Source organism: Delphinus delphis, chromosome 18, assembly GCF_949987515.2.
Source record: "Delphinus delphis chromosome 18, mDelDel1.2, whole genome shotgun sequence".
NCBI classification, from domain to species: Eukaryota; Metazoa; Chordata; class Mammalia; order Artiodactyla; family Delphinidae; genus Delphinus; species Delphinus delphis.
The window spans coordinates 24,150,059-24,165,689 of record NC_082700.1 but is presented as its reverse complement, the minus strand read 5'-3'; the positions used below and the strand labels follow the sequence as shown (position 1 = coordinate 24,165,689).

General features: G+C 36.4%; 1 protein-coding gene across 2 annotated transcripts in view; it reads left to right on the top strand.

Annotated features, from left to right (window-relative positions):
* DGKH (diacylglycerol kinase eta) overlaps window positions 1-15,631 on the top strand; it is a 177,855-nt gene that overhangs the window by 120,535 nt on the left and 41,689 nt on the right. For both annotated transcript variants that reach the window (XM_059995505.1, XM_059995507.1), the window contains exons 13-16: window positions 156-240; window positions 7,095-7,180; window positions 13,529-13,628; window positions 15,136-15,409. In XM_059995505.1, coding sequence (XP_059851488.1) covers window positions 156-240; window positions 7,095-7,180; window positions 13,529-13,628; window positions 15,136-15,409 — 545 coding nt within the window. The remainder of the gene's footprint in view (window positions 1-155; window positions 241-7,094; window positions 7,181-13,528; window positions 13,629-15,135; window positions 15,410-15,631) is intronic.

Below are 15,631 nucleotides of genomic sequence, written 5' to 3'. Positions count from 1 at the left end.
TTATCAAAAGTCCATCTCTTCCCATATTTGGTTATTTTAGACACAGCAAACCATAGTTCATGAATATATGTGCATCTGTGTGTATGTGAGGTAAGAACAAAGTCAGTTTATTAAATTTTAAAGGAATTTTAGACCAAGGATTTTTCTCCCTTCAGGTGGAGTATAATGACCTATGAACTCAAATTGCCAGCAAAGGCTTCTCTACTTCCAGAACCTCCAGAAGCATCTGAAGAATTTTATGTAAGACTTTAACTCTTTATCTGTTTGTCATTTGAAAACGGGGGTGAGTGTCTTGAACAATAAAAAACATATAAGATATGGTAGTATGTTCACTTAATGGTAATTTTTCTTGTTTGGGGTTTGGTCTCATTGACTGCTTCTGGTCTTCTCCTCCAGAGGAAAGAATCCTTACCATCTAGGTTAGTGTCCTTCCATGACAACCACCCTGGGCGTGTGAATTCAGCCACATCACTCGCCTTTGTGGGTCACATCTTCATGGACCTCAGCTGTTGAGGAGACCACAATGTTGGGAGGATTAAAGGAGGTGATGAGTGTGTGGAAAGCACCAGGCGTGCAGGTTCCCTTGCTCCCACCCTAATAGTTCTCCCTGAATATTTCACCTGCCTATTTACTCGTACCAACCAGGCCCCATGGAAGCCAGCTGATGCCAGGCTCCTGTTAGCTTTCACTCATCTTCTGCTTCACCCATGAGCACCTGTTTGAATATTAGATGTTCGCCCAGCTCCGGACACACATCAATGCTTACTCGTCACCAGAATATTGTATTAGAATTTCTCTCTTCCTGCTTTCCCTGCTGTGTTGAGGATGCATCAGGACAGGCCTCTAGGTTAAGTCTGTGGATCGAGATAAAACAAAGGAAGACAGTGCACTTCATTCCATCCCTGCTACAGACCATTAATAACTGCAGTTTTTAGACGTTCTTAAAGATTCAGCGTTCTGATTAAACCTCAAAGCACTGGAGATTTAAAACAACCTAATTTTCAAAGGATTATTCTCTGACTCACTAAGACCATTTGATCTATGATAGATTATTTTTCCCTCTAGGAAAATTCATCTGTTTATTTTACAGTTGAAATCTTTGTTTTGTCTTCAAGAAAATTAGGATCATGTCAAAACTAAGGAAAGGAATGATAACTAGAAACATGGGCTATTCCTTAAAGAAGCTAACTGTATTTAAATTTTTTCCCTGATATAAAAGTAGCAAAAACTGCTTCTAAAAATTTTGGAAAATACAAAAATATATAAAAAAGACGGTAAAAATTTTATTTACAGTCCTGCCACCCAGAGGTAATTACTGTGAAAGATTAATATATTTACTACTTTCTTTCCAGCAGCATTTTTGTTTATATTGTTATTTTATTCAACTATAAACATGTTTTCATAGGAACCAATCTTCTTTCTTAATAGTATTTTTTAAATGTTATTAATTTTCTCTCCAAAGAGACAAAAGGGACATTATTTTGCTCTTCCTACTTCAAGATGTCCATTTCCTGGCATATAAGATAAAGTCAGACAATTTACTTTTATCATATATGTAGTCACTAAATATGAGGTACAATCGTAACTACATGGAAGAAAGCTCTTTTTTAGTGTAAAGGAGTTTTGAATGAAACTTCATGTATTTTGCTTTTTTATTAAAGTATTTCATAACAAAGAGATAGTGTGCCTTAAGATTACAGGTTAAATGAGTGTTCTTAGTCACTCTGACCAGTCACTGTGTGACTTCTTTGCCTTGAAAACTGAAATAAAAGTGAGCTAAATATTCCTTCTTCGTAGGCTTAATCTAATGTTCCAGCTTATATTTTTTAAGTAAAATATTTATTTTGGATTCCCTTATGCATGATTGTGAAATTACTGTTTTTTTCAATTTTCCCTAAAAGGCCACAAAATGTGGTCGATCTTCTTATTAACTGTTAGCATTCTGCTGGCGCCATAGAATTATAGAGCTTAAGGAATTATGACAGTTTTATTGATTAATTCCTTATGGCCATAATTAAGTAATTCTATTTGTTGTTGTACTTTTTGAACATTGTAAGAATAGTGATTCCATGATTTCCTTCAGTAACAATGATTCTATTGCTTAATGCTCAATATCAGAAAATGTATTGTTTACATTTAATGTAAAATCCCCATGCCATCACGTTCTTCTCTCCTCTACCCCTTGGCGAATGAATATGCATCTCTCCATTGGCCTCATACTAGTTCACTCTGTTCTCACCTTAAGTCTCAGCTTAGGTATCACTCATTCCAGATGTCCACCACTCACTCCAAGTGGTCATCCCTCATCTCCCAAGTCCTACGTCTGTGTCTTTCTTCAGTAGTTCCACAGCCCCCTTCACCTTCCATCATCTTACTGCTATCACACTGTAAGGATCAGGCAATGTATATTATTCACTCACCATTAATTATATTGTCACTCACCATTAATTATATTGTCATCTGGTACGATGACTAGCACAAAGTAGACAGTGAATTAAAAATTAGTATTGTTAGGGAATTCCCTGAAGGTCCAGTGGTTAGGACTTGGCACTTTCACTGCTGTGGCCTGCGTTCAATCCCTGGTCACGGAAATAAGATCCCACAGGCTGTGCAGCACGGCTTAAAAAAAAAAAAGTCGTATTGTTAAATTTCTTTTAATCTAAATACCAAACTGTATTAGAACAATGGACATCTTGACATCAAAGCCCTCTGGCCTTATGTATTCCTTGGAAGCCAGATTCCTACTGCTTTCTTTTTGGATTAAAAACTTTTTGATGCAGAGGTCATGTTTTTGGTCTCTTCTGTATCATTCCCCAAACATACAAGTCTAGTAAGTCTACAGATGCTTGTTATCAATGCCAAGGTAATCAAAGAGAAGGTGTGAGCTGCTGTACCCCAGTCAACTCCCTGAAAACACAGGAGAGAATGGCCTCAAATTTCTGGAAATGAAAATCTTCTGATTAGTTTATTTCTAAATTTACTCTTACTGAATAATAAAACTTCTTTCCCCTCAATTCTGTCTGTTTTCTAGCTGCTTGGTAATGGCATGCTATGAAGTTGTAACTTTATGTTTTCTTTCATTCATTCAACAATATTAAGTGCCTGTTGGTACCTGGGACTGGAAATAAAAGACTTACCCTCTAGTTTCGATCAGCTTAGAGCTGTTTGCCAAGCTGTGTGCCAGGCACCTCAGTGAACTCAGAGGGCTACCATGAGATTCTTTTAAATTTCAAAGAAAACATTGTAATACCCAACATCTGTTGGACATCACAGAAACTACTAGCTTGAGGTAGCACACAGTTTAAATATTAGGTTGCACTACATTCCTTTTGATGACATTATGTTTTTGTGCAGCTAGATTTTCAGTAGCTGCTGTGATATAAAGCAAACTCCACACAAAAATTAGTGTTGAATAGGAAATGAGGGTACCACGGTCCAATCTGATTCTAAGGTTTGAGATGTATACAGGGCCCACAGGCTCACGACTAGTTATTTAAGAATGAAATGAGGTATTTCTTTTCTTTTAATTTATGTGTATTATTTTTTCAAATAGTTATTAAGTTGTCAGGACATAAATACTTATTAAGCTGTTTGGACTTAACTACTACTAAGTATTTCTTTTGGCCCAGGGGCACTGTGACGAAATTACTAAGACGCTAAGGATGCATGAGCCCAGAAAGTTTGGGAATCTCTGGCCTAGTGGGAGGGCCAGACAAGGAAATGACCAGCAATGTTTAAGTTATTTTCAGGGTATAATGATTGCGCAGAAGAGCGGGTTCTTAGCCTGGTAAGTTCAGTGACGTCTTTACAGAGGAGGTTGTACCTAAACTGGGTTTTCAGCACAAAAAAAGAGAAGTAAGAATTAGCTAGTTGAAAAAGAGCATTACGCAGAGCTTGATAGTAAGGACCTTGGTACATTTGGGGCACTACAAGTAATTCTGTAGAGTTAGAGCGTGTGGTGCAGGGGAAGGGTGTCAAAAGACAGGGCAGAGGAGAGGAAAGGAGGGTTCAGATCATGGAGAGTCTTACATGTTAGCTGAAGACTTTGGACTTTCTCTAGAAAACTTAGACATGTTAAGCTGGGTTGTGGCATGATCAGAGTTGTGCTTTAGAAAAAAAAATCACTCTGTTCTGAAGTGGAGAATGGTTTGAAAAGGGGCAGGAGAGACAGAGGAAGCCCAACCAGGAGGCTGTTATAGTAATACACCTGATCAATTATGAAATTTATATTTGACAGATACAATTAGGCAAAGACCAAGACTTGCTTGGTCAGGGTGTGTGTGGGGGGTGTGATGGAATAAGCCCCAGAATCCCTACTTGTAGCTTGTCTGCTCTTCATTAGCTGTGGTTCTTGGGCAAATCACTCACCTGAGCCTTAGGTGCCTTGGCTGTAAAACAGGACAATGAATAGAATAAATACATACAAAGTATTTAATCACAGTGCCTGGTACACAATAAAAAACGTCAACTGTTATTACTTTACCTTCCTAAGGCTGCTAAGTGACTACATGATAGCTTAATAAGTGGCATCGATAATTTTATCCCAGCTTCCCTGGTGGCGCAGTGGTTAAGAATCCGCTTGCCAATGCAGGGGACATGGGTTCGAGCCCTGGTCTGGGAAGATCCCACATGCCGCAGAGCAACTAAGCCCCTGTGCCACAACTACTGAGCTTGTGCTCTCAACTGGCGAAAGCCTGCGTGCAGCAACGAAGACCGAGCACAGCCAAAAATAAATAAATTTATTAAAAAACATAATAATAATTTTATCCTTGGATATAGAGGTTATTTCCTTTTCCTCTGGAAAAGATTGTACTCTATGCCTTTGGTTACTTTTAATGGACAAAAACTTGGATTTTTTAAATGTAAATTCAAATGGAATTGATAGTTTTTCTCGACCCTCTTATGTGCTATGACAGTCTACCCTGTAGGGAAAAGAAATAAAATCAATTTTTTGGAAGAGTATTTCCTTCCTTTGCTTTTTTAAGAAGATACATTTTCATTTTTCTGATCTTAACTGTAAAGATGTGGTTTTTAATGTTTAGACCAGGGATCAGTAAGTAGATTTATCAGTCAATACAATATTGTGTGAAACTTTGAGGTTCCTCCCCTCTCCTTCTTTCTTTCAGGTAAAATTTCTTTTCCATATGTGCTCTGCCTTTGAAGGCAGTAAGATAGAAATTTAAATCAGTAGCACACTGGTTGCCATTGGTGGCAATGGGTGTAAAGCAGGACTGAGATTGCTTTGGGAAGAAGCTAGTCAGGAAGGCTTTAGAGGGGGACGGGTAATTGAATCTTCATTTGTGTGTGAATAAACTGATGCTGATTGGTAAAAAGCAATGAAAGGTTACCTGAGTCAGAAGAGCATTGGAGGCCAGCTTGAATAGAGCAGATAGTTTATAATGGACATTTTTGAGCTGTGTGACATGGAATAGAGTAGAGGCAAACATTTGGTGGAAGGCTCTGAATATGAGGCTGTTTAAATATTGTGCACACTTCTACGTGTTAGGAAGATGTGTTCTTTCAACAGAATGTTAAAGTTTGAGTCAAATAGATCAGGGGATATGGGATTCCTTTAGCATTTTGATTATTTCGTTGAGAGAAATACTTATTTACATGATTGAATGACATGCATTCAGCATTTTAAAAACTTTTTTTTGAATTACACATACAGAAAAGTGCACATGTCATAAACATACAGCTTGGTAAGTTTCCAGAAACTAAATGAACACATGTAATCAACACCCAGACACAAGGCAGCATTACCGGTACCCGCCCCCCGCCCCGTGTCCCCCTTTCTTTCATCACCCCACCTCCCACCCCAGTAACCACTATCTTAACTTTTAACAGCATAGGTTAATCTTGTCCGTTTTTGTACTTTATAAAATAGAATCATTTTGTATGTGTACACGCCTTCATTTCTGAATTCTTTCCCTAAATATTATGTCTGTGAGATCCATCTGTATTGTGACATAGTGGTACACCATGCATTCTCGTTGCCCTGTCGTATTCTGTTGCACGAATATACTACAGTTTTTTATCCATTCTACTATTGAATGGATGCTGCTGTGAACACTCTAGCACATGTCTTTTGGGAAAGCACACCTGCCTTTCTTTTGAGTATAAACAGAAGTTGAATGGCTGAGTCCTACAGTGTTATGCATACGTTCTGCTTTAATAGATACTACCCAGCAGTTTTCCAGAGTGTTTGTATCAATTCGTGCCTCCACCGCAGTGTACGAGCATTCTGTTGCTCCACAACCTTGCCAGCACATGGCATTTTCCAGTCATTGCTGTTGTTTTCCTTTTAACTATTCTGCAGATATACAGGGGTGTTGCATTGTGGTTTTAGTTTCTATTTCCCTGATGGCTGATGAGATTGATCACCTTTTCATCTGCTTATGGACCACTTGTATATCTTCCTCTTTATTTATTTTTTTATTTATTTTTCATTTTTAAAATTTTATTTATTCATTTTTGGCTGCGTTGGGTCTTTATTGTGGTGCGCGGACGTCTCATTGCGCTGGCTTCTCCTGTTGCAGGGCGTGGGCTCTAGGCGTGCGGGCTTCAGTAGTTGTGGCATGTGGGCTCAGTAGTTGCGGCACACAGGCTTAGTTGCTCCATAGCATGTGGGATCTTCCCAGACCAGGGCTCGAACCCATGTCCCCTGCATTGGCAGACGGATTCTTAACCACTGCGCCACCAGGGAAGCCCTATCTTCCTCTTTAATTTCTAGTCTTTTGCCAATTTTTATTAGATTGTCTCGCTTTTTTTGTACTGACTTGTAAGAGTTTTTTTTTTATATATATTCAGCTATTTGACATTAGTGAAATTTTTAATGGATTTTATGGATTTTTCTAAGAACATGAATTAAAGAATTCCAGAAACAAAGAGCCTTTCAGAGAAAGGAAATGTTTATCTATTTTGTATAATGACTCTTTCATATATATTATTTATTTCATTAAATCCATTTATATTTCATTACAGCCATTACCATGTGTCAGATGAGTCAAAATGGTCCCATTTTTGAAGCAGTAATAACTGAGTTGTATAAATGCCGGAAACAATAATACAGTGTGAGTTTTTTATTTTTTCAGATGACAATTTATGAAGACTCAGTTGCAGCTCATCTTACAAAAATCCTCAATTCTGATGAACATGCAGTGGTCATATCGTCTGCCAAGTGAGTTGTGGAGTTCAAGTCATGATATAGTTATATGGTGAAAATGAAAGGAAAGCTGTTTCCTACCACTTATGACATTTCTTCGTGATTTCCGCCCCCCAAAATATCTGTGAAGTAGGTTATAGAACTAGATATACTAAATTCGCACTGGTTTTTTAAAAGCCACCTTAGCATCTTATTTGCAGTGGAGTTTATTTAGAGGCTAGTTTTTTGAGGCTTAATTCGAAACATTTTTGTCAGAAAGGTACAGTGAATGTTTAGAATTTGATTAATCTAAGTTCTTATGTAAAGAACCATTTATGATTAATTATGATGTGGAAGACACATTTCCCTATAATTCATTATTTCCATAAACACTACTATTCAGAGATTGTTTACACCAGGAAAAGGAAAATAATAATGAGATTTTTCAAAATGACATTTCTCAGTATGTTTAAATGATGTAATTATATTTGAATTCAAAGTTATCAGATTTTAGTTAAGTTGATTCCATACATGGAGCCAAAGCTCCTTGATTTTATTATCCCGAATGTTGCCTGTCTGGCATTTAGGATTTAGTCTTGAAGCACCCTATACTGCTGTCATGAGAACTGGAAAGTCAAACTACAGGAAGGAGTGAAACCCACTGAAATTTTCAACTGATGAGCAAAAGTAACAGCATGCTTTAGGATTCAGGCTTAGCAAGGAAATATTACTGATATACAGAAAGAGGAGAGAAAGGGAAGGGAAAGAAAGGGAGTGGGGAAGTGATGGAGGGAAAAATACACAAACTTTACATGTTACATACTTAATTTGCAGAGAAGTCAAGGAAAGACAAAATAAATCACGAAAAACAAATTTGCTTGTGACCAAAGCACAGATGTAGTGACAGTTGCTTTTGGCGCCATAACCTTCAGCAACAGGAGATAGGACTGAGCAATAGGAAAAGAGTTAACAGCAAAAGGCAAGGGAAGCACACTGGTTGCCCAGATTAGTGGGCTCCAGATGCGCTTTATTTGATGGGCAGTGATGCTGATGGGTTTTTTGGTTGATGCCTCGATTGGGTGTTTTTTAATTAGTTAGATTGCTTTATGGTGAAATGTACAAATCTCTACTTTGTCCCAGGCCTTAGCACTCCCTATCGTCTTTCTCCTCTTGGGCCAAATTCACATACCAAAGTTACTTCCTCTGGTATTTCTTAAGTGACTTCTATGAGGAAGACATTTGCATTTGCCACCCTTGCCCTATGAGTCAAGTGCCTCTTTATGGGACATTTTAGAGGACGTGGCTAGAAAAGATTGAAAGTTGCAATGGAAACTTTTTAAAGGTATAACAAGTTATAGAATTATTCTTTAATACAGTTAAGTAAATATTTTATTTGGCCACCTTTCTTAGTTCAGATGTTAGCAAAGCTTTAATATTGGCTTTCGGGTGTTTGATTACTGCCTCTTTTACATTTTATGTGTTTTTTATTTTTATTTCTTTAAGATGATAATTGACTTATAACTGTCTTTTTTCAAATAAAATTTTATGCAGAATCCCAATATTAAAAAACTAAAATTTTATTTTGTTGGCATTAATACATTGGATAGGATTAAATTATTAGTTATTTAACAGAGAAATAAGCAATAAGGTTATAGGTGGCAGTCTTATGTTCTATGCAGTTTCCAATTATTTCTGTATTTTATGTTGGTTACATGGTCGTAAGGATGCCATTTTTATTTAATTGAAGACAATTTCCTTACGACCATGTAACCAACATGAAATACAGAAATAACTGGAAACTGCATTAAATGTAGTACGAGATTTGCACAAAAAATAGTGAATTCTAAAGTAAAAGCTCTTGTATGCCTAACAGTTATTTTAAAATGTTAAAATCTTATATTCTATATTTTAAAATGTTAAAAAATTATATTCTAAATGAAATTTTAATCAAGCTTTCATGAAATCCTTGAAATATTTCTGAAAAACAGCTTGAAAACCACTGACATCAGTCACAGTGCTGTACTATGTCAGTCTGAGGCCCTAGATGAGATTCAACCATTTGCTGGCTTCGTGACCTATGCCTGTTTTATCAAGTGTAAGAATGGAAAGAATGCCTGTCCTTCCTGCCTCGTGGAACTGTTAGGGGAATTCACTTGAGTAATGAAATAAAATGAGAGCTTATAAACTACAGAGTGCTGTATTAAATGATGGTATCATCACCTCATGTTTTACCCAACTGCATTTCACAGTTTTTCCTTGACCTCCGCCTGGCTCCTTGTCTAGGCTCTACTCTTAGCATGACTTTGGATTCCTCCCTGACTAGCTCATTTGCCTTTAAGCAGATTCTGTTACAACCTTGGTCCCCTCTTGTCACTTGTCTGAACTCCCAGGCCCACCCAGATGCCTGAACTGTAAAACAGCATATTAAAATTCTGGGGGATTTGCCATAAAGAGGTTCAAGAGAGAAAAGAGAGGACAATGTGTAATAACTTTGTACCAGTGAAATAGTATATTTTTACTTTGACTTTTGTTATGGATTTTTTTCAAATATGCAAAAAAGTAGAGACACTAGTATAATGATTTCCCACCATACCCATCACTCAGCTTCAGTATTTATCAACATTTTGTCATCTACTCCCCACTTTCTCTTGCTGGAGTATCTCTAAGCAAATCCCAGAAGTCATTTTATTCCACCTTTAGTATGTATATCCAATAATCTTTTTAAAAAGTCTAATAAAATTAATAATAATTACTCAACCTATATTCCATTTCCCCTAATTTTCTTGAAGGTTTTTTTAGACAATTGATTCGTTCAAATCAAAATCCAAACAGGGCATGTATTGCATTTGGGTTTTATGTCTCTAAGACTTAGAAAATCTATAATAGTTCTCCCTACTTTTAAAAAACTGTGTTATTTGAGGCACGACATATACACAGTAAAGTACTCAAATCATAAAGGTACAACTTTATTAGTGATTAGAAAAAGATAACACACACACACATTTACATCTACATTCTTTTAACTACCACCTAGATAAAATAAAGAATTCCCTTCTTTTGTTAATGCCATTTACTTGTTGAATGATACATTAAGGCAGAAGGTTTTAACTAAACCTCTTGTGTATGTTTATATTTGTTTCATAAAATAGTAATTCCCAGTAGCTTAAGCTATTTTTAACCATGTTAAAATGTTGAAAATGCTGATGGAAAAGCTGTATTTCATCAGCATAGCTAATAAGTAGGTTAACTAATGTAGTTCATCAACATAAAGTCAACATTTCCTTGACTTTGTAATTTTGTCAGTTCAGTAATGGTAACATGAGTTATCTTCTGAGATTCAGAAGGACTAATTAGTCATTATAGATGTGATTTATTAATAAAAATAAAAAACAAGTTATTAAGTAAATGCAATTTATTCTGTAGACAAAAATTCTCAGGGACTTCACTGGTGGTCCAGTGGTTAAGAATCCACCTTCCAATACAGGGTACATGGGTTTGATCCCTGGTCGGGAAACTAAGATCCCACATGCTGCGGGGCAACTAAGCCCATGCACTGCAACTACTGAGCCCTTGTGCCTCAACTAGAGGACCCACATGCCACAAACTGCAGAGCCCATGTGCTCGGGAGCCTGCGCGCCACAACTACAGAGCCTACAGTGCTCTGGAGCCTGCGTGCCACAACTAGAGAGCCTGCACACTGCAACTAAGACCTGATGCACCAAAAAAAAATAATAAATAAATAAACATTTTAAAAAAAACCTCTCAGAAAATGGGAACATTAGCAGGAAAAAATAATAAAATTGGAACCATTGTCATAGAACCATAGAATTTTAGATATAGGATCTATCTTAGAGATAATTTAGGCAAACGCCCTCACTGAATAGATGAGGTAAGATATGTAGTTAGAATCTTTCCTCAGAGCACATAGATAGCTAGGGGTTTTAATATATTATGCATTGATGTTTGTAAATTACCTTTAATTTCTGATTGGAACTTTTAAATATCAGATTAAAAATGAAGTTTTCAGGTACTGACTACCAACTTGTGGTTCTGTTTGGGCACCATTGCCGTATTTTTCTTAGTGTAGCATTTGCATGTTTTATTGTCATTTACCCCTATTAAAAATAAGTGGAAAACTGATAAATGAAGATGCTGTTACCAGTGATAAGTATAGATCCCATATATAACATAATTAAGATGATAGTGGAAATCATAAAGCATGCTAGCTGTGTGGACTGTTGTTAGCTTCAACTGAATAATTTGACCACGTTCAGCTTGGAAGAGAGAGAACAAAACTAAAGAAGTACAGTGCTGGCTATACCTCATCAAAATGATAACTAATGTTAATTAAATGTGGAATTAGGAATTTAGAATATTTTTAGCTCTATGTGAAGATCCATGTTCCAGTTTCATTCATTTGATTTTTTTACATATTTTCTGGAAGTCTTTATGTATTAAAGTGGGAAACTATATCAGTTGGAGGATGTTTTTTGTGTTACTATAGTAAATACATCTTAAAACTGTTTTTCCCCAAGTTTGCAAGTTCCTCGTTGGTGTGACTTTGAAATCACACTGCTTTTAAGTATACGTTTTATTTCTATTTTAAAAACCTCTGCATTTACCATTTAGGTATAACAAAAAGTGAATTAATTCCTCCAGATTATAAATATCCTCTGTCTTCTGGAATATGGAACTTAGTGGACCATAAGATTCCCCCAACTAAGTGGCAAGCGTTCCCTAACACAGTACCCTCCTCTCTCCCTGAGCCTCTGTCTGCCTCAGCAGCATGGCATAAGTGAGGAAGCACCTCTGCTGCCCCTTTCATTCCTAGACTGATGGACCGACAGGCTCTGTCCCTAGGAGTTAGTGAAACGCCAGCAAAAGTATCTATGATAATGTTACGGCATTATGCAATTTCACAAATCCAAGAGGAAAATTTATCAACACAGTGTTGTAATAATAACAAGGAAAACTTTTATTTTGGAGTTCCGTAAAGAGGAGGGAATGTCATTGTTTCCTCTTCTTAAACGTGGGACGTCTTAGAAAAACTTTCAGTAAAGTTCATAGAAGAAATTTCATAGTAGCCTGTCTGAATATTTCAAGAAATTCCATAAAAGTATTATACATGAACAAAGAAGACCAAACTTGACATGAAACACATGAATGAATCTCTAATAAATGGTTAGCTAGAGTCTCTAGAAATCTGTTTAAAAGCCCAACCAAAATGGTTAAAGGTTAGGAAGTATTACCTTTTGTCCAAGTGAAATCTAGAAATGGTTGCCAAAAATAACAAACAAAACAAAAAATGTTAGGAGTGATTCATTTATTTCTTAGATGATAGATGTGAAGGTTTGAAGACTGTGTGTGTGTGTGTGTGTGTGTGTGTGTGTGTGTGTGTGTACTGTATCTATTGAATGGCTCGATTTCCTAATACTTAAGTATCTGGAAAGTTTATGTCACTATACCAGAGAAAATTGTGAGTATAACAGAAAAAAAATAATTGCTGTAATCTGGGGGTTTTTTTCCCTAAAATTCCTCAACCTTTATCAATGTTAAAGAGAAATATTATTATTTTAAAATAGTCTGATTTTGTTTTCAAAATCACTTTATAAGTGCTTGTTACAAAAAGCTGGTCATATACCATTCTGTTGGTTGTAGTTTCTAATCCAACACCAGTTCTAAAGACTTTTGACAAATTTTTTGATGTTTCAGATTTTTTTCTTCTAGTCTATTTCTATTGCAAAGAAACCAAATGTAATTAAAAGAAACAAACAAGTAAACCATATATTGCTGACATGAACAAGACCTAAATTCAGTTAGTCTGCATGGTATTACATTGGTTATCTTAAGGAAAAAAATGAATGGATTTACAGAGACTATAACTCAAGTCAAGAGGCAGGTTGGTTTCCAGCATAACGCACAACCTCTTTCCTCTTCAGGAAGAATATAGTTACCTGTATAATGAATAAGAGAGCAACAGTGACACCATTAGTGACAGATTTATTCTTGTCTGCTCAACACTGAAAGTCCTGTTATAAGGTTACATAAGGTGCAGAAGATAATGCTTTCTTTTTTAAATAAGGTCTACAACTACTCTTCTCAAGAATTTTAAAAATTTAAATATTTGAGAAAGGCTTGTTATAACCTTAAAATGACTTATTTAAATTATGTAGAGCAAGGTTTATTCATGTATCCGTTTATCACTTCTAATGTCTTGAACTTCTATAGGACATGTTACACAGCAAATACAAGTATGGGTTTCTAAACAAATGATCCCGATATTTTAACAGTTTACTTAACTGTGCTTATTTTTAAATATGTTTGTAAATCAAAGCAAATCAGCCTACCGAGTTTCCTGAATTGCACAATTTCTTTTCTTCAAAGGGTACTTTGTGAAACTGTAAAGGACTTCGTTGCCAAAGTAGAGAAGGCACATGAAAAAACGTTGGAAAGAGCTGTTGCAGCCGATGCCGTGGCCAATAAAGTAAGCGGGAAGTGTTCAGGACATGAAGGTTTTTTACTGACAGTGTTAATATTGAACTGTGTTTTACAGCTAAATTGATTAAGTGGCTTTCTTGCCAAAATATCATAAACCAAGGGAAAAATTACTTTTGAATCAGATAGGAGGGTTTAATACATGCTTTATGGTTAGTCCCTTTAATATGTAGGAGAACTGCATTGCTGAAGACCAACACGCCAAACTTGATAACTCAACTCCTTTTTCCCACTGATTGACATTTTGAAGGAGAAATGCACAGTAGTCGGGTCACATGGGGGGAAATGCTGGGAAGTTGGCTTTCCAGTGGGAAGAGGAATGGTTTTCCACTTCCAGGCAAACCTTGGCCACTCAAGTTCCCTCCCAGCATCACTGCTTGGATTTCCCAGATGTTATGATCCTCGGCCTCTTTCAGGGTTCTGTTTCTTGCTTTGCCTTTTTCTTTATAGATACTTCTTTTCCGTTGTGAGCTTTCTGAGGCTAAAATAAGAATAGTTTACTGAACCTTGAAAGCTATCATCTTTGCTTTCATTTGTTCACGACAGGGCATTCTCACAAAAGGCTTGGCTCTCTTGGGCTTTGCAAAGGAATGATCTTCCCCAGCTGTAGATGGTGGTTTGATTGAGTGGAAGGAAAAGAAAATAGAAATATACATTTGAAGTTTTCAGCCTCTTTCTCTTGTTTTTCTCCTCTGTGGAGAGCTTCAGAAAACAGAAGCCCTCTGTACTCACACTTTTTTCTCATAACTATCTCTGCTGTAACTCTCTTTTGGCATGTCATCAAAAACAAAGGGAGGCGGAAGGGACTGGAAGTTGTGTGGAGGTAAACTGTATATTAGGCAGTAGCATCAATAGCTTCAGTTCTAAATGTTTCTTTACTCTTAAAAATTCAAGGAAAGCAGAAAGAAACAAGGGCCCAGTACTTGTTTTCTTTCTGTATCGTTCTGCATCGTTCTTCCTTATCCTGTGCATATTCCTTTTTCTCTTTCTTTGAGCCAATAATCCCTTAAGTACTGTCACTCCTTGGCAAGCCAAAGGTTTGAAGGTGAGTTTACAAGACTCAGACAGGCTTGGCAGTGCCGTAAGTTGATTACTTAAAAAAAAAAGTTTATGCAATGTTTTGTATAATGTACAGCAAATTTTGTATAATGTGTAAATTGTTAATGTAATGTGTCACTTTATCGTGAAGCTTTCGTTGTTTTCTTTTAAAGAAAAATAGTTTTTGGAAGATTGTAAAGATTTTCACGTGTGCAGTGGTGCTTGAATAGTTCTGGAAGTATAAATCAGTAAATTTACAGAAAAATTGTGCTGTTTTTTAAAAAAATTATAAATTATTAAGTTCATAGCTGTCTAAGGTATAATTTATAATAGATAACCAATTAATGATAAATATCAGTGTAGGCATCTTTCCTCTAAAAATCAAAAACCATTCATTTAAACTATCACTTTCCATCTCCACTAAATGAAGATTCATTACCGCGTTTTTGTTTTCTTAGTGTTCAGTTCTAAATGAGAAGCTTGAACAACTGCTCCAGGCTTTGCACACAGATTCCCAGGCTAGTCCTGTTCTCCCGGGCATCAGCCCTCTCATTGTAGAAGAAGATCCTGTGGAATCGTCCAGCGAAGAATCCTTGTGTGAAAGCAAGGAACAACTCTTGGATGACACTACAAAACCTTCCTCCCAGAAAACTGTCAAACCGAGGGAAATAATGCTGCGGGCAAACAGTTTAAAGAAAGCAGTGAGGCAAGTCATTGAAGAGGCCGGAAAAGGTACACATTAACAAAAGTAACTTCTGAAGAAGGGAGCAGCATTCCCGTGGCAAGCGCAAGGGAATTTTCCTATTGGTCAGTCTGGACACACTTTAAAAAGTTTCAGAGATAAAGTACACTGGAAACATTAAAATAAAGTTAAAAATTACCTTTAAATCATATTTCTAAAATTAAAATTTTTTAAACTGGAATCTGTTAAATTCTTAAAGAATATCAAACCTA